The 18131-nt window shown below is 39.5% G+C and overlaps 1 protein-coding gene across 3 annotated transcripts in view; it reads left to right on the plus strand.

Annotated features, from left to right (window-relative positions):
* plxnb2b (plexin b2b) overlaps positions 1-18131 on the plus strand; it is a 167425-nt gene that overhangs the window by 124302 nt on the left and 24992 nt on the right. For all 3 annotated transcript variants that reach the window (XM_012864140.3, XM_036132505.1, XM_036132504.1), the window contains exons 12-21: positions 616-708; positions 1309-1396; positions 1533-1696; positions 3269-3417; positions 6309-6414; positions 7189-7325; positions 7719-7901; positions 10014-10107; positions 12365-12562; positions 13824-14003. In XM_012864140.3, the coding sequence (XP_012719594.2) occupies positions 616-708; positions 1309-1396; positions 1533-1696; positions 3269-3417; positions 6309-6414; positions 7189-7325; positions 7719-7901; positions 10014-10107; positions 12365-12562; positions 13824-14003 (1392 nt within the window). The remainder of the gene's footprint in view (positions 1-615; positions 709-1308; positions 1397-1532; positions 1697-3268; positions 3418-6308; positions 6415-7188; positions 7326-7718; positions 7902-10013; positions 10108-12364; positions 12563-13823; positions 14004-18131) is intronic.

Below are 18131 nucleotides of genomic sequence, written 5' to 3' on the forward strand. Positions count from 1 at the left end.
ATTTACCTACAGTTGCGTCTCAAAAGATGCTTTAGAACTCCAAAAAGAAAAACTCATATAGATTGATTACACCGAGGGATATATTTCAAGCTTTTGTTTCTTTACATTTTTAATACACAATTGTTATGTTATGGCCAACATAATGACTGGCTGTTCAGAGTGCTGTATCCAAGCATATTACTGGTAAAGTTAAGTGGAAGGAAAAAGTGTGGTAGAAGGCTATGGAAGTGGTTGGGGGATCTTTAGAAAGTGTGGCCTGCAGCTGGAGTCAGAGCTTTAAGAGACGCCACACCCAGATGACATGAGCCACAGTTCTCACATTCCTTAAGTCATTCCTGAACCAGAGACAGCACCAGGAACATCTTAGCCGGGCCAAGGAGAGAAATCACCGGACTGTTGCTTAGTCTTCCAAATTCCGCTTTTGAGATGAGAGTACATTTTGCATTTAATTTATCAATCAAGGTACCACGGTGGGAACCAATAGGCACACAATCCGAGTGGCTTAAAAACAGAATTTTGGGTTTTCATTCAAAATAAGCTTCAATATTAATGAAGTAAACCTTGAGATATATCATTCTGTGTAAGTTTGGTGTTTTCTCCCTTGTGGCCATGCAGGGTCGTGTTTTCACCATCGGCACTGAGCTGATGAAAAACGTAGAGGAAGAGGTCACATCCGAGCCGGGTTCCTACACTTTTGAGGGCTTCAGTGTGAGTATATCACAACAGTATATACAGCACAACACCTTTGTTGCTTCCTTCGCTTTCAGCTGAGATCATCCTCCACTTAACTACAGCTCCTAAGCTACAGCTAAGTTGTTTAGCCTTTTCTTAGAGTGCGGTTTATATTGTTACATAAGCAACACCATATACTGTAGCAAAGCCTCAGTTTTATTTGCCACACATCAGCATACGTGCATACTTTGTTTTTATGCCAAGCATTCTGTGTGTTGCATAATTATAAATGAAATCACCTCTTAGCAGCTTTTCACAGCCCTTTGATATTCTCTAGCTCCCTCTAATGGGCAGGCTCCACTTGTTTGAGTTATTTTCGCTGCGTCTCTCCACATTTTGAATTCTTTGATTGGGAAACTCAAACCGTACCTTGCCCCCAGCTATGTTCTTTCTCCTACATTGATTTCCTCCGCTGAAAATCTGCCAGACTGGGTATGATTTTCTTTCTTTTTTTTTTTCCCTCAGCACCGGGCGGCAGCAGCAGCAGCCTACACTGTTTTTTTTTCAGAGAGAAGTTTAAATGTAATAAATCACTGGATCTTATAGTATTTATTCATTCTGTTTTCAATTTCTCAGTTTTCCTATGATAAGTCACCAGAGACCAACGTCCTTTTCTACGTGAAGGACAAGGAGACTGGCAAGAAGATGGACAGCACTCTGAACGGTGCATTTCTTAGGCTATGTTTAATCTCAAATTTAAAACATAAATTACAGATAAAGACAGATAAAGCTGATAGGTACAGTTATATGTAAATGTGAATTTGACAACGGCTGTATAAATTGACTCTGTTGTGATTCAGTCACTCTGTACAACTGCTCCGTGGGGAGGCAGGACTGCAGCCTCTGCAAGTACGCTGACCCAAAGTACAAGTGTGTATGGTGTGACAGGCAGAAGGCATGTGTGTACGAGGAGGTCTGCACAGGTCTACAGAACACTGAGTGCCCGAACCCTCAGATCACCAGGGTAAGAAGCGCTGGACCTCAAATTTGTGTTTTGAAATGTGAAACTGTGTCTTCCTCTACAGCCTGGGAAAAGCGGAACACGCCGATCTTTGGGATTGGTTTATTGATTGGACCAGTTTATTGGCTGTGTTGTCTGTCTCATCTGTGTGTTGACAGGAGATTTGGTAGTCTCCTTGCATGCATGCCGGAATGTTCCCCCATTGTGTCTAGATTGGATCAATATTTTGTTTGCGTACTTGGTTGTTGGTGCCTTTTTTGTCATTGACACAAAAAACAACCAGTAATTGTGTTGATATAACTCAGACAGAGGCTATCGGCAGACATTAAACAGACAAAAGGATATATTGGTTGACGAAAATACTGTTGTTAAATGGCATTGGCAGGATTGTTTTAGGTGTCAGCGGGTTGATTTTTCCACCAGTCACTCTGAGTTAAGCATCCCAGAGGGTGAATCCTGTCTGCTTATCCTGACCTTATCTGGTCATATAAACAATGCCCTGCAACTATCCAAACCTTTGTAGCCGCTCCACATTTAGTCACACAATACGCAAAAAAAAAAAAAACAAGCCTGAAAAAAAGTGTATATGAATCAGAAATACTTTAATGATAACAGAGGGAAATTATTTCAATATGACAGACCAACACAAATGTGTGGAGTGCATTTGTATTCAGCCACCTTTGCATTAGTGCTCCGGAAAAATCTGGTGCCAACAACCTGCCTTCAGAGTAATAAGGAAATACAGTCCACCTGTTAATTACAATGTAAATTCTAGTGTTTTAATAGAAATCATTAGTTCTCATGATGAAAAGCAGACAGGTTGGGGATAAGGCTCTGGAAAAGTTTAAAGCAGGGTTAGATATTAATTAATAGTGGTGGCGGCATAATCTTTGGGCTATGCCTTTCTTCAGCAGGGAAGTGTTGATGGAAAAAGGAAAGCTGCTAAATACAGGGCAATCAAGGAAGATAACATGTCAGTAGCTGCAAGGGCTGGAAACATGAATTTTCACCTTTTGATTGGACTTTGACCATGAACACCTTGCCAGAACTACCATGGAATGTGCTTCGATCATAGATGGGGTGGCCCAGTCCAAGTCCAGACTTAAATCTGTGGCAATTCTTCAAAACTGATGTTTCTAGGTGCTCCCAGTCTAATTGAACTTAATTTGCAACTTGCAGCTGTATTTGCGAAGCAAGATGTTTGTACAAAGTATTGAGTTAGGTGTGGGGTGGCTACAGAAGCACACCAAACTTTAAAAACATCTAAATCCATCATTTTCTTTCAATTTGACAATCCGAACATATTATACTGAGGTTTGGTGAGTTCAAGTGGGTCGTACTACACAGATTAGAAGAAGTGCTACATGTAATAAATACTTTTCTGCTAATTGGTTAATCCCTGATACATGTGCATATACACATGGCTCATACAATATATGATTTTTTTTTTTTTTTTTTACCATGGCTTTAACCAGAAAACAAGCATGGTCAAGCAGAATCAGTAAATCTTTGTTCATTTTAACTTAGTTCTCTCTATAAATGTCCAAATCTTCCCTTTAAACGTTCCCCTTTCAGATCACCCCTCTTTACGGGCCCATACATGGTGGCATTTCCATTACCATCCATGGATCCAACCTTGGTATTCATAAGGAGGACATCAAAAGCATCACCGTTGTCGGCGCGCCGTGTGTCCATCAGGGGGACAAGTATTCGGTCTCCACAAGGTAAGGTGTACCGGTACATCTTATGAGCTGGACCATAAACACCCTTTAATTTAGGAATGTAGGAGATGTGACAAAATATTGAAATGTCATTGTCCTAAATCTTTGTTTTGAACTATCTCTATACTTGGAATATTTACCCCAGTCCTCACTGTGGCACGCCTGCATGTGATTGAGCTCATTATACAACTGTATTGATCTGAGGGTCAGGAGACACAGGCTGATTTAGTAAAAAGTCTTCTAAAAGGAGATAGGCACTGTGTATTGCTTTTTGAGTAAATGTAAAACAACAAATAACATTCAGCATCTTCATTGAAATTCATCTCCAGTGAACGGTTCGAGCTGACCAAGGGGCCAAAAATCCCATGTTAAATTTATTTCCACAGCACTAATAACTGGAATCCCTGGCCTGAAAATAAACTTGGAGGATTGCTTACGAACGCATGTAAAAGACATTTAAACTTAAAAGTATAAAAAGAGCAATATTTTCACTAATACTTATTTTGCTGAAAGGATGTGTAAAACATAGCCTCTATGTAATGGGAAACAGGTATTAAAACGTCTTACTTGTTTTTTTGTTGAAACATTATTGGAAAAAAACATCATAATATAGTGCTATAACTGTATAATGGGAAATATGTGGTTACCTTAGTTGAATTCAGAAGAATGTGTCCCAGAAGAAAAAACAACAAAACAAACAACGGAGTGTTTCTGTGCCTGTCATGGACATAATTTTTGTGAGGTTTGACCTAGAGTCGCCAAACTGTAAGAGTCTGAAGGCACATTTGATTTAACAGACATGTGTAAAGCTGAACAAAACCTCTGAAAGAGTATTTATTGCTTAGATAAACTTCAAACAAAGCCTAAAAATACCACTTGTATAGGTGTACTACCTCTAGGTTCTTCTTCTGCTACCCTTTGTTTAATAGTGGGGGAATGTTTTCTGTAGCGACATCTACTGTTTGAAAGGAAAACTGCAGTGATGCTAGAATGGTTCCTGACGTATAGATTAGGGCTCTGTGACTAATTGATGTGATAAAACTATAATTATTCAAAATGACAATTTTTCTCAAAATATAAAGTTTAACGATTTTGTCTTATTTTCTCAAACCTTGGAGAAAAAAAAAGGAGATTTATTGGTATTGCCAAAAACCTAAGTGCTAAAATACTTCATGTTCGGTGACATTAAACGGAGGGCTTGAATGCTCTCTGAGCCAAAACTTGTGCAGTCAGTGACGAGCAGCGAGGTACGTGACTGGTGAGGCACTGACGCCTCTGGAGTCAAATGTTCAAATATGTGAGCCCAAGACTCTAATATTTCAAGTTTGACCTTAAGTTAAACATTTAGTAGTTTAAAACAACTTTTAACTATCCTTTAATCAACTATTAATCAACAATACTATTCAACAATAGCAAGAAAAACAAAAGAATATTTAGCATAAAGTAATATTTGATCTTTTAAAATGTCTTTTTTTAGCTGATCTGTAACGCTACATTACGCAATAATGTATTAAAGATGGACTTCAAAATGTAATATGTAATATAAAAAACACAGCGTCTTTTAGAATAACTAGTCTTTTTGGGTATAGGCTACCACTCCGATTGAAAAGAGTGGGTTACATTTCTCCCACTTGTTTGAAGCAGATCTGTGAGCTCAGGAGTTGGTCGTCCTCTCTTTCTTTATGGTTATTTATTCTGGTTAAATTAATAACATATAATTTTTTAATATACCTTTAATAATTTTTCTGTGCATGAAAGTGGGATTGTTGATGCTTGAGTTGAGAGTCCAATAATCGACAGTAAGAGATTTTCTTCGTAAAATAATGGAAAGAAATTTAACCACAAACAGAAAAAGTTAAATTTCAGTCAACGGTTATAATTTTCAACACTGTACTTTGTATTTGGTAACCTTCTCAAACAGGACAATGTTTTCAGACCAGTTTTGGTATTATTTCAGCAAGATCTTACCCGCTCTGGACAGATTTTATATGGTTTATTCCCTTCCTCCTGCAGGCGCTTTATTTGGCAGGGCATTGTTAAAAAGATAATTGCATTACCCAAGTTCACCAAATTCACTTTAGTCACAGCTGGGTTTAAAAGTGCTCACTTCGTGCAAATGGTCTATAAAACAGAAAACAGCCACTTGCCAGAGCAGTTGACACCTGGCAGGATGGAGCTTCATTTACAACAAATCCTCGCCCCACCATCTGCATGATGAGACATAAACCGGGATTTATGTGACCAGATGGAGGTCTTCCAGTCTTAAATCACTCACTTTTGTTGCTAAAACGACTGCTCTTCTCGTTGTTAGCTGCGTTGTTTTGTTTTTTTTTTCAGGTTGAAGTGGGCTTGGTTTGAGCTCCTCATTCTGATGTCGTGGCCCACCTGTTTGCCTGAATGAGGCTTGCTGTGTTCACTTGAATCATATATCAATACAACACACTTCCCCTTAGGTCAGCTGAACATGTGGACATGGCTTCCACTGAAATGCTGAGATATGTAAAGTAATCCCACAGCAACAGAGCCAGCCAGTCAGACAAACGAATCTGAACTACTTTTTATAATTACTTAGCCTGTGGTCCTGAAATATTTACTCATTGTGTTGAAATGGCAATTTACCATTTGCTTTTCTTTATTTTTTAAATGTTTTTTCTCTCATATTGTAATGCAGTCCCATTTTTTTTATTTGGTGAACTCAACACCTGAAACTGAACTGTGATCTTGCATTATCAGACATTTTCCATATAAAAGTAGACTTGCGACTTGCAGGCTGATTACAAACAGTCCTAAAAAAGTAAAAAAAAAAAGATCAAATAAAAAATCAGAAAAAAATCTTATGCTCTATGTTTAAAATATTTTCCCACCTTGTAACTTTTTTTATTGGACTTGTCCAGTGTGGTGTGTGTGATTGGACCTGTAGCCTCACCTGTTTCGGGTCGAGTGGAGGTAGAGGTGAATGGGGGGAAAAGAGGAATCTCCAACATGGACTTCACCTACAGGGTGAGCACACAACTGCACTCAGCTGATCAGCTACAATTCAGCCTTCTTTTATTTATTTGAGAAGGGGTAATATTTTAAGATGTTGTGGTGATTATTATTATAGGATACCTTTTATTTTTAGTTACTTAAAATTTCACAGTGCTATGCAAAAGGATGAGCCATTTTATCAATGTGCATATCAGTGTATTTTGTTGGTTTTTCTTTTGTAAAAGACCGACACAAAGTAGTGGTTAAATGTAAAGTGGTTAAAGGAGAAGAAGGTTCAAGGGATGTGAATATCTTTGCAAGTCTCTGTGCATTCCCCGAAAACTGGAACAAGATTATAAGTTCTCGTTCCTAGATGTGTGCTTCTCCGTTAAAACGCTGTAATGCATGTGTGTGTTTCATTTTCATCAATGAATGACATGACCTCAGTCATTTTTACAACGCTTTATGAGGTCACAGCTTATCTTTTTAAGTGGCCTTTCATATCACTGCCTTTTCCCCACAAGGGAATAGCCTCCTCCACACTGTTTGCACGGCATATGGAGTCAGATGTGGCGCTTGTATGGGTTTGTGGCCGAAGGCTTCTGATTAGAGCGGGTGGGGGTTGTTCGAGGAGCCTGAGAGGAAGGATGTTTATGCCGCAACACTGTTATCTGTGTGTTAGGCTCCCGTGGTTGTACGAGCTTGTGGGTTGGTGCCTGCGTGTTTGTGAGTCCTTACAAAATAGATATGTGCATTTATTCAAGTAGTACTTGTTTATAAACAACCCTGCTTTCCTTCTTTCCCTAGGACCCGATTCCAACGGGTGTGAAGCCTTCTAAAGGGCCTAAAGCAGGGGGCACGCTTATTACCATCACTGGGACCTTTCTGGAAACCGGCAGTAAGGAGGATGTCCAGGTTAAAGTTGGAGACGTGGACTGTGCTGTGTAAGGATTGCATTTTGATTCTAGTTTTTGCCACTAACCTTTCAGATGAAATGGCTAACTGCTATTCAAACCTAAAGCCCATAGATAGACCTTTCCATAAATAACGTAAAAATTCAATTAACCTTAGCTGTAGAAATGTGCGTAAGAAGATTTTTTTTTCCCCCTTACACAGTCTCACTCTCGTGGCTGCTAATGTTCCTTCAAAATCCACTGCATATTTCAGGGAGAGCTAACAGGAAAAATAACAAGCAAGAGAAGTAGCAGAGGCAGGATTTAACAAACTGTCAAGTAGCTGCCATGTTGGCTTGCACTGCACTGCGACCTTTTGCCGCCCCCCCGCCTCCCGCCCACCCTACAGACACCATGTACTGAGCTTTGTCCTTGTCTTGGCAGGGAGCAGTTTGGAACGGATATTATCTGCAGGACAGGTGAATATCGATTGGACAAGGTGCCGTCCGACATTCTCACCGTCAAAATTCAGTATGGCAAGGGAACCATAAAACCACTCCAAGATGCCTTCCAATACTTGGACAACCCAATCGTGCTGGACCACCAGCCTAGAGGAAGCTTCGTCTGGTCAGTTCAACAAAAGCATGCATGTTTGGTCACAGTACAATATGATCTGGTTCTGTTTGATATACATATTATGGTGTTATGTGCTTTCACAGCCTGGATAGAATTTCATGGAAAATTGATTGTTTTATAGTTCTTTTTAGCCTTTCCGAGTATTAATCATGACAGAGATTTACACATCTCTTCTGTTGCAGAGATTGGTAAAGTAGCTTTTTGAAGGGACTCATATGGACTCAGAAATAAGTTGTAGTGTTTTTGCAATTAACCTTTGTACAATTATTCAAGTCCTCTAAACTTGCAGCATCCTACTGTGGACTAAATATCACAAACAGGTCTGCCAAATTTTCACAGCTTTTATTTCACATTGGAGAGGAAAATTAATTTACATATATTGTTTTGCAAAACTATTTATAACCCTTGAGTGTTTTCAGCTTTTGTCACATTACAACCACCATTGTCTTTTTATGGGGATTTTATGTCACAGACCAACACAAAGTAGTGAAATATTGTGCGTAGAAAAATTCCTTGTTTTTCAATTTTTTTACAAGTAAAAAGCTCCATCCATTTCTCCAAACCTGTGACCAACTACTGTGTTCCTCATGGGCGGGGGAAAAATAGAACAAACATTTTAGATCAAACAGACTTTCTCTTTTCGGTGATGAATTAATATTGTTGGATATTGTTATTGCACTGTTATGTTTTGGTCTATGACTATCATACACAGTCCCAGGAAAGTTGACCAAAGGTTGTGGTTGTGATGTGACAAAATGTAATAAAGTTCAAACGCCGCTGTGTTTATCCTTGACCAGAATCACAGAACATATGAGAAAACACATAAACTTAGTATAAAAGATACTTTAAGATGCCAGACTTTGCAGAAAAAGTTACACCTCCATGAGGAGCAGATGCGGCATCTAAAAGCAAATGTTCAACTGCAGTTAAACCCTGAAAGAATTCATAAGGGAAACTAAATCAGCTCCGTTTTATAGCTGATGACAAGTATGTTTTAAAGGAATTCAAGAGACAAACTGCTACGTTTTTCTGCCCGAGGGCTCGTCTTCGAGCTGATCGGTGGGAAACAAATAGTCTCAGGACAACAAACTAACATTTCAGATTATTAAAGAGCACACTGCTATACTCATACTGCCAAAAAAAAAAACTCACATGTTACATTCAGCAACATGTGCCTGTCGGAGACAGCCTTAAGCACATTGTAACTATAAACAGAGTATTACAGACATGTTATTACAGACAACTCCTGACATGTCTTTCCTTGAAAGGTATACACACCTCAGGCTGTTGATATGTTTTTATTGATAGAAATTGCTGGGGAAAGGGGTTTTAAGTTGTACATGTTACAAATGATCTTATTTGTCTAATGGGTAGGGCGTATTAAAAGGATAAACCGCTATTGAACACAGTTTCATGATCACCAGGTAATGAATCCTAAAGACAACCACAAACAATAACGGATGTTTTCACTTAGTAAAGTATGTCTGTACCTTCTGGTTTACGATCCCCATTTTTATGAATGCATACCTCCGTTTTTAACAAATGGCTACTTTTCTCAGAGGGTGAATACGACCTACATTATCTTCTAACTGAAATCAATAATATGTTAGCACTCTGCTCCAAGCACTTTTCAGTACCAGCTGACAGCCTCTCTGTAAAGTGTTGTCTTGTTTTGAAGGCTTTAGGAGATACAATTTTCTGGCCCTAACAGTCATCATCCTGCCAGAGCTGCTGATGCCTAAATCTCTGCAATGGAAGCGATGTGGAAATGTAATGAAGACCATTAAAGTGAGGAAAACAACAAGAGAACAAGACTCGGGCTGAACTTTTGAACTCTGTGAAGTGAATCCGACTTCAAAAAGCAATAAGACTCAAAATGTTTTGTGTAATAAACTGTTTCATCTTTTGCTTAAACAGTTGCTGTTTTTCCTCCAAAATCTGAGAGTAACGTGGAACGTATTGAAAGAACGAGCTGTAAAACCACTTTGGGTTTCATTAAAATGCCTGTGTTCCTGTAATTCACTCTTTTTATGTATGTTCAATCTTGACTCTGTGTGGCTGAGAATCCAGATGACCTAATTTACTGTTTGATTTCTGTTTTAGTGGTGGGAGGAACATTGTGGTCACCGGCTCTGGTTTTGACCTAATCCAGACTGCTGTGATGAAGGTCCAGGGAGACGGCTTATCAGCTGTCGAGGTCTGTGTTATATTTCTTAACCCCTATTTCTCTTCTTCGGTCTTATCTTTTTCACAATCATTCCTCACTGCTCAGTCCCTTCACTGACGATTAATTCAGATTTTACTATCAGTCTTGTTGAATGAACTGTATATTTCCATTCTTCCTTTCTTTCAGCAGTCAGAAACTCTCCATAAAACCTGTTAATTACAAGGCAATAGACAAATTGTTTCAATCTCACAAAAGAGTAACTATGCTCCTTGACCGGCTTAATTAGGTTGATCTGACTCCGCCAAGAAACTTGAGCCAGAAAGTTTTCACACAGCTTGCTGCCGTTTACCCATCTGTGTCCCGGGCAGCTCTGCTCTATAGTAATTCAGTTCATTTTATTTAAAGACCTAAATGTAAAACCAGATTTAAAGTTTCACAAGATTATACAGCTGTGCTAAACTTTACCACTTTGTTCCTGGGCCAAGTTCCTGGGCAGAAATTGGAAAATACTTCTGGCCAGCACAGACTAGCACTGGGTGTAGAGTGTTATCTCAAAGGCTTTGACTGCTCTATTTAATAAGCTCCTCTTGGTTTAAGTCCATCCAACTAAGCCCAAATATGCACACTCATTATGGCTGCTGGCATGTGGTAAACCATGTTTATTTGTAGGTCAGGTTAGTGAACAAGTGTTTTCCTTTTTTTTTTTAAAGAGCCCATAGTACTTTTCATTTTAAAACACAGACCTCTGAAGTCTGCATATCAGCTGTTTAATGTGGATATTTCTATACCTCTGTTAGACTGAGAGGTATATAAATTAAGAACTAGCAACCTGTATTTGTGATCCCAGACCTAAAAAGAACAATTGCTTTCAGTAGTCCACAACATGTTGCAGCACTTGTCTTTAGGCCAGAAAATTCGTTCTTCAGCTCAAATCCTTGTTTTTTTTTTTTCTTTTTCTTTACATTGTGACTTTGCATAGGCGTCCTCAAATTATCATAGTCCTCTCTGGCAACTATAGACCCTCTGTGATCATCCTGTAGTTTCTAAAGGTGGTTTTCTGTTTTCTGGCACGTCTTTGCTTAGCTCTCCATTTTAAATCACTCGAGGTCATTTTAGCTGAAATGCCCATCATTTCAGCACCTCCTTATGTTTTCCTCTTTCCCATCAACATTTTAATCAAAACACGTTGCCATTCTGAACAGTATCTGGAACAACACATTTCCTTCAGATTACCCTAATGAACTAAAGTCAACATTTACTGAATTAGAATGACACCGATAGAACTCCATTCTGCCTTTATTTTGAACAAGGCACCTTTCAATTAATATATGATTTACACAAAATCTGCAACATACATGTTCTTTCTGTTGGGTCTTTTGGTTTTCTTTTACACCAACTACTACTACACCAACTAGTAAATTATTTGTCATGTAAAAATATCATATTCACCAAATACATTTATCTGGTTAGAGATGCTAGACTGCTGTTACTTTGAACAAAACAGTCACACATTTTGCTTCATATGAAACCAGACTTTATTATTGAATGCACAGAGCTATGTTTATATAAAATGATTAATTATACATGTTAATTATATACATGAAAGTTGTTTAATGTGGGAAAAAATTATTGGTGTTTAGATAAACAATTTTAACACATGGGTTTTGATTAAATTACTAGTAGCTATGGTGGGATTAAAACTAGAGTGCAAAGAAAAGCTGTAAATTCCCTTGTTTTTATGAAGTCAGGTGGAGACATTTAGATTTACGGCAAACAACTTGAAAGTCACACAAAGGAGCCTTTAATTTAAGCTTACAGTTGGTTTGAATTTACTTAAATTACGACACACCTGCCTTCTCCTGTAAATGTAAACTGTGATGGAGTTTAGCTGCCGTCGTCTTTTTCGGTCCATTATCAAAACATTCAGTGAGCGACAGAAAGTAAAGAAAACAAAGCATAAGAAGTTTAACACAGCGTTGAACTGCCGGTAGAGGAGATGCTCTGATTCCTGACTCATCGGCGGCAGCTGTTGTTCTCTACAGCAGGTTGGAGTCTTAATAGACTGATTTAAAAGACGTGCATAATTTCATCCTCTTTATTGCACAAAAACAGGTTTTTCTTCCAGCAAACAACAGAAGCCCTTCAACACCCACTGTTTACTTTTGAATGTCTAATCCCGATCAATAGCTCTGTACGCTGAATACTGTTATGTTTTCATTTGTGTCCTGTCTCATTCATTCATTTTGGTCATGTCTTTTTGAAAAACTCCCATGTTGGTACAATTCAGCATGCCCGCGAGAGGAACGACACCGTCATCCAGTTTCAGTCTCCATCAATAAACCGCTCTGAGAGCCAGCGCGTCACCACCTACATCCAGCTGGACAACTGGATGAAGGAGCTGAAGCCCTTCGACTACCATGCTGACCCCACCTTCAACGAGCTGCCCAAGAAGGTCATCACTGAGACCAGCATCATCATCGTCACCGTGAGTATACACCGCCGTCATGCCAGCAAACTGTTTTGTCCAAAGAAATTAAGACAAATTGCTTCATTATCTGACAATAGAATTCAAATGAAGAAAAAAGAATGCTGAGTTACAGTTTTATACACGTTTACATTACTTAGCAGCTCATATCGTTTTCAGTTGTGCTGCGGATAAAAATTGCACAATTAATAGTGCAATTGTGATCTTTAAGTGCTGATTTGAAATGATAAATGCAAATTGTGTTGCAGCTCATAAATATACATTATGTATGAGAACAGTTTAGAACAACAGAGGTCTTGGCTGTTTTGTGTTATACTGTAGATACTGTAGGACATTAGAAAATCTAAGTACAAGTAGGTCATAAGAGATTTTTGTTAAATGTGGTCCTGAGCTAAAAATAAATTTACCTGATGGATTAAAAATACACAAATGCACATGTTTGGGCCTAAGTAATACTTTTACATTCACACGTCATGAGTAAAATTAAACTTTGCCTATATTAGTTCGATAAGCTTATTATTATATTAACATATTTTGTTCTAATTTTTACATCTTTCTAAAAACATTATTTGATGTTGATCAGCGTCCTTGGATAGAAAACCTTTTATCCAATTTGAATAATTAGCTCAACTGTTTGATAACTGGGATCAATTGTATTTAATTAACTTGGAATATGTCGGTTTGCTTTGATTCAATTTAGGTTTTGAAAGGTGCCTTGGGACGACTTGTGTTGTGAAGTGGTGCTATATAAATAAACTGAACTGAATTGGATTAAATTGATTTATTCTGCTTATTGTTGCAATTTCTTACTTAGCTAATAATTGTGAAAAAGCTTTGAGACAGTCTGTCGATTAACATTTCAGTTAAATCAGGGAGATCAGGTCAGAATAAACATCTGAGACCTTTTTAGTTTTTTAGATGCAGTGTACCTAAACTATTTTATATATAATTTTATTGTTAAAATTATATACAGGTTTAACTTGTTGACTCTGCTGCAGACTCTGTGATTTGATTTGATAAGTGCAAAGTTGATATTCTTAAGTTAGTAACAGCTTGTAATTATGCTTGCAGCAACCATAATTTCAATAATTTAAATTACTTTTAATTACTTCCAATCCTTAAATGGCAAGGAACTGTTAAGAGTTTCCACTTTTCTAATTAAAAAGCCTAGAATAATGCTCATGGTGCTCATTATGTGATGTATCTAATATTAGTAATTATTTTTTTCTCCCCTGCTGTTTGTGTTGCTCTTCTCCTGCAGGGTCGGGGATTCTCCAGAGCTATGACCGCCAAAGAAGCCGAAGCATTTGTGGGAGACGTTCAGTGTCAAGTCAACACGCTTCAGGATGACAAGCTGTTCCTGGACCCACCTTCCACCACGCCGCGCGCTCGCTCCAGACGGCAGCGTCGAGACACCAGCCCTGAGCTGCTGGAGCTAATGGTAAGAGCAAATAAAAACCAAAGGCTCAAACATGGAAGACAAGTTCAGCATAATGGAAAACAACCGTCGTTATGTTTTTTTATTTCCATTAATGCTTAAAATGATAATTATCAGGCTGATCTGTGCAGAGAGCTTCGTCCTGTATCACTGTAATTGATTACTTGGTTGTTTGTAAAGCCTTACAGATTTTTAAAAATACCCGTATGAAATAACAAATACGTTACAAGAAAGTCAATATTATTGTAAAGCCAATATCTTGAACTTATAAATTACTGAACAAACAATAGGACAAATTCAAATTGTTGTTTGAGAGTTATACAATGATATATGACCTCGAAAGTTTTTTTTTTTAGATATTGATCATATTACTTTGTTGTAATCGATAAATTAATGAATACATTAATAAATACAATAAATAATTACTAACTAATACATAGATGGTAATATTCTTGGTTAGAGGTAAAATAAACAAGAATTGCTTCAACAGTTTTTAATTTGGCTTGAGTATACGTTTGGTATAGTTTCCATATAATATTTTTTTTTACAATATAAACTTGAGACATTGTCAGAAAAGAAATCCCATTTAAAATGACACTTTTGTTATTTACTGTATGCAGCTAATATTTGAACTTAACAATTATTTTAAAACAATCTGAAGTCAAAGTAAAGCTAAATAAATAAACTTATTGTCTGTATATCCACCCTGTATAAAGATGTTTACTGTATGAACTTGACAAAGGCTCTCTGTGCAAACTCTTAGTCTTTGTAACTATGACATGAAAACAAGCATTTAATGAGTTTTCTTGGCAGAGGAGAGGGAGTATGATTGGAACATCAGAAAAAAAATCCAAAGTACACGTTCCTCAAATTTGCACCAAGTAACATCACTTGAGTAAATGTTTTATGCTAAATTCCAGACCCATATACAGACTTGCAGATGAGAGCAGCTATTCATTATGAATATTGGCTGTAGTTCTCTTGGCATGTCCTCTATACATCTTGTGACATTTTTTTTCCTTCTCTCAAGCTGAATAATTTCTCTGTAGCTACAGGCCCCTATAATTACATTCAATTATATCCAACCCACAATGGTGATGAATAATTTCTCCAATGGGTAGTACCTAAAAGTGAGCTATTGTTTCATTTCTGCAGCTGTTCTGCGCTGCATAATTAAGTAAGATGACTGGACTATCAATAGTACAAGAGTTCTGCAATAAGAAAAGAGAGCATACATGGATCAGACATAACATTATGACAACTGACAGGTGACGTTGCATTGATCATCTCTTCAGAGGGGATCCAGTTACAGACTGGAACATTTTAGGTCGCAAATGAACGAGTTGATGGGTTATAAATGGGAAAATTTACACGGGTAAGAAGGAAAGCCAGAGGAGGCAGTATGATGCTTTGGACGGTCTTCTGATGGGAAACCTTTGGTCCTACAGTCTTACAGACTTTGACCATTTTCATGCTTTAATGGTAGCGGTATTCTCTAACGGCTGTGTGCGCTTTAAGCAGGATAATGTGTCCTTTCACAAAGAAAAAAATGGCTCAGGACAGCAAGTACAACAAGTTTTACATGCTGACTTGGCCTCTAAACTAAACTATTGGATGTTCTGGACAAAACCGTCCGTTTCAAGGAGGACCCATCCTGCAATTTGAAGTATCTGCTGCTAACGACTTTATGTCAGATGCCCCAGCACTCCTTTAGGGATTTAGTAAATGTTTGGCTGTTTTGGCAAATAATGGAGACTATTATTAGGCAGGTGGCCATAGTGTTGTTATTAGGCAGGTGGCCATAAAGCTTATTATAATGCTCTGTGGGAAGGAACATGTTCCATCCTGGGTTGATGCCAAGTACTAGCCACAGGGCGGCTCTTCTGCCCAGATTGTGATGGAGCTGCAAATAGAAACTGATGCCGAGGGTCTTGTCCGCCTAGCTTCCTTGGAGGCTGAGAAGGGAGTCCAATGCACCCGCTGCGAGTCATCAAGGCGATTAGTGATCCACAGGGAGCTTCCAGTCCAGTGGCTGACCCAGAGTTGTAAAATCCTTGCAATGTGGGTTGGGCTGCGCCTGGAGGCCAGGGTCCTTGCATACCTGCCACGGTGGTAAAACACTTTCAGATCTGTCCAGCAGTGCCTAAGTCCTTCAGAGCATGTTGGCGAAGATGAGTCCTAAAACGAATGGACCACTAGAGCTCAGCGGACAAAGGGCTTCGCTTGGACAGGCTGCCGGTACATCATCCAGCGCAATCCTGACCAGAACCGCCAGAAGAATTAACCACAGTAGGTAAAAGTCCTCCCCAAGTTCAGAATTCACTGCGCTTCTTAGGGAAGTCCCCTAACCCATGTTGACCTCAGTACTCTAAGGTCCGGCCCCCGAAAGTCTGAGGAGGCGCCACGCCCCTTCTTAATGGTTTGAAATTCAGAATGCGGTACCGCGCACGTGACGTCACCGTCTCAAGAGCAACGCCCCTTTTGCCGCTTAGGTAGGGCATACAGGAGAGAACGCATACAGGAGAGAACGCACGGATAACAGATATGACCGACTTTACAGCCGTTAAACTTTCCCAAGACGATGTCCCAGGCACACGGATTACTGGTCGCACTGTCGAAGAACACACCAACCTTCAGCTCAAACGATGGCTTGAGGTTCGAGGGCTTAAAAAAAGACTGGAAAACTGGCCGAGTTGATGAACGGTAAGCTTTGTTTTTTTTTTTTTCCTGCGCGGCGATCAAGGCAGCGTCGGCCGTTTTTTTTGTTGTTGTTGTTTGCAATCACCGTCCAGGAATGGGTATATGTTTAATGTTTGTCTCATTTGAAATGTTTTTGAGTAAGCTATCCTGGTAGCAGGCTATCATGTTAGCGCCTGCTACCATGATAGCCTATATGCTGTCATGGTAGCAGGCGCTACTTTATTAACATGTCGGCCACCAAAATACTCTTACCTTGACTTGATGTCGCTGGAATTGGGTCAGAATGTTGTTCGGTTGTGCCCTTTCCTCCGACAAAATGCTTGCTACATATGTAGGTGAATTTGGTAACTTTTTCCGGGTTGAACTGTTGTGTAGGCCGACCGCACCGGTGAACCCAGCACACACATTTCTCCTTGGCAGTCTTGAAGAAAACATCCTTCATATGCGGCCGATCAGCGTAACTCGAGTCGCTGTTGCACGTTCCATAGCAACAATGTTTAAAAACTATGGTCTTAGATTTGGAAAAAGCATTTGTTTACCGAGTAAAACCAAGGGTAACGCACGTCTCTTTTACAGCGAAACAACGGCGGACTATGCAAGCATGCCCTACTGCGTACCACGTGATGTGACGTCATCGTGACGTTGTGTTTCTAAAAATAGCTCGCGCGCGGTACCGCATTGGAGGCCAGTCATGGACATCGTGTCATCCAGATCCTCACCGAATTCCCAAGTGTCTCCCTGGAAAGGCGGCCTAGTGGCTGGAACTCCAAACAGGTCCTTAAGCTGCTCCACCTTGGCCCTCAAGGGATCCACCTCCTGCCTGGAGGGACGCTGCAGCCTCGCCTTTTTCCAGCTTGGGTTGCCAAAACAAGCCTGAGGCCTTTTAGCTGATGCAGCCTTTCCTCTCTGAAGTGGCAAGATGCTGGAATTAATTCATGGGTCAGTCAGAACCTTTTCTGAGGGACACAGCTTATGGCCACCCTCAACCTGAAGATGACCACCCCCCCCCCCCCCCCCCCCCAAGAAGGGCATACCAACACCCCTGTTTACAGTGAGGCAAAGGCGGCTGTATGTGATTAAAAGATTAAAAGACTGAGCGAGAACTTCAAAATTACTGAAGAGCACAAATCGGATTCTCTGACAGCTAGATACCCTGAGCAAAAACCATAAGAGCCGTCAGAACAGCCAACAACTTAGCTAATGTCATAAGTTACCCACTTTTCCCCATGACAGGGGAAAATGTGCCAGCCAGACAGCCATGTCAACACTGGAAGCAGATGAGCCGTGTACCACTGGATGCTACACACACCTCCTATCACAAGCAAACAAAGGGAGGAAAAAATAAAGTTCACCAACCATGGGGTTAGAGGGCCACACAGTGCATCTGACTGGACAATCCCTGGCAGGATGATGGTTTAAAACGCCAAGCGT

The sequence above is a fragment of the Fundulus heteroclitus genome, unplaced genomic scaffold (assembly GCF_011125445.2).
Source record: "Fundulus heteroclitus isolate FHET01 unplaced genomic scaffold, MU-UCD_Fhet_4.1 scaffold_52, whole genome shotgun sequence".
Lineage (NCBI taxonomy): Eukaryota > Metazoa > Chordata > Actinopteri > Cyprinodontiformes > Fundulidae > Fundulus > Fundulus heteroclitus.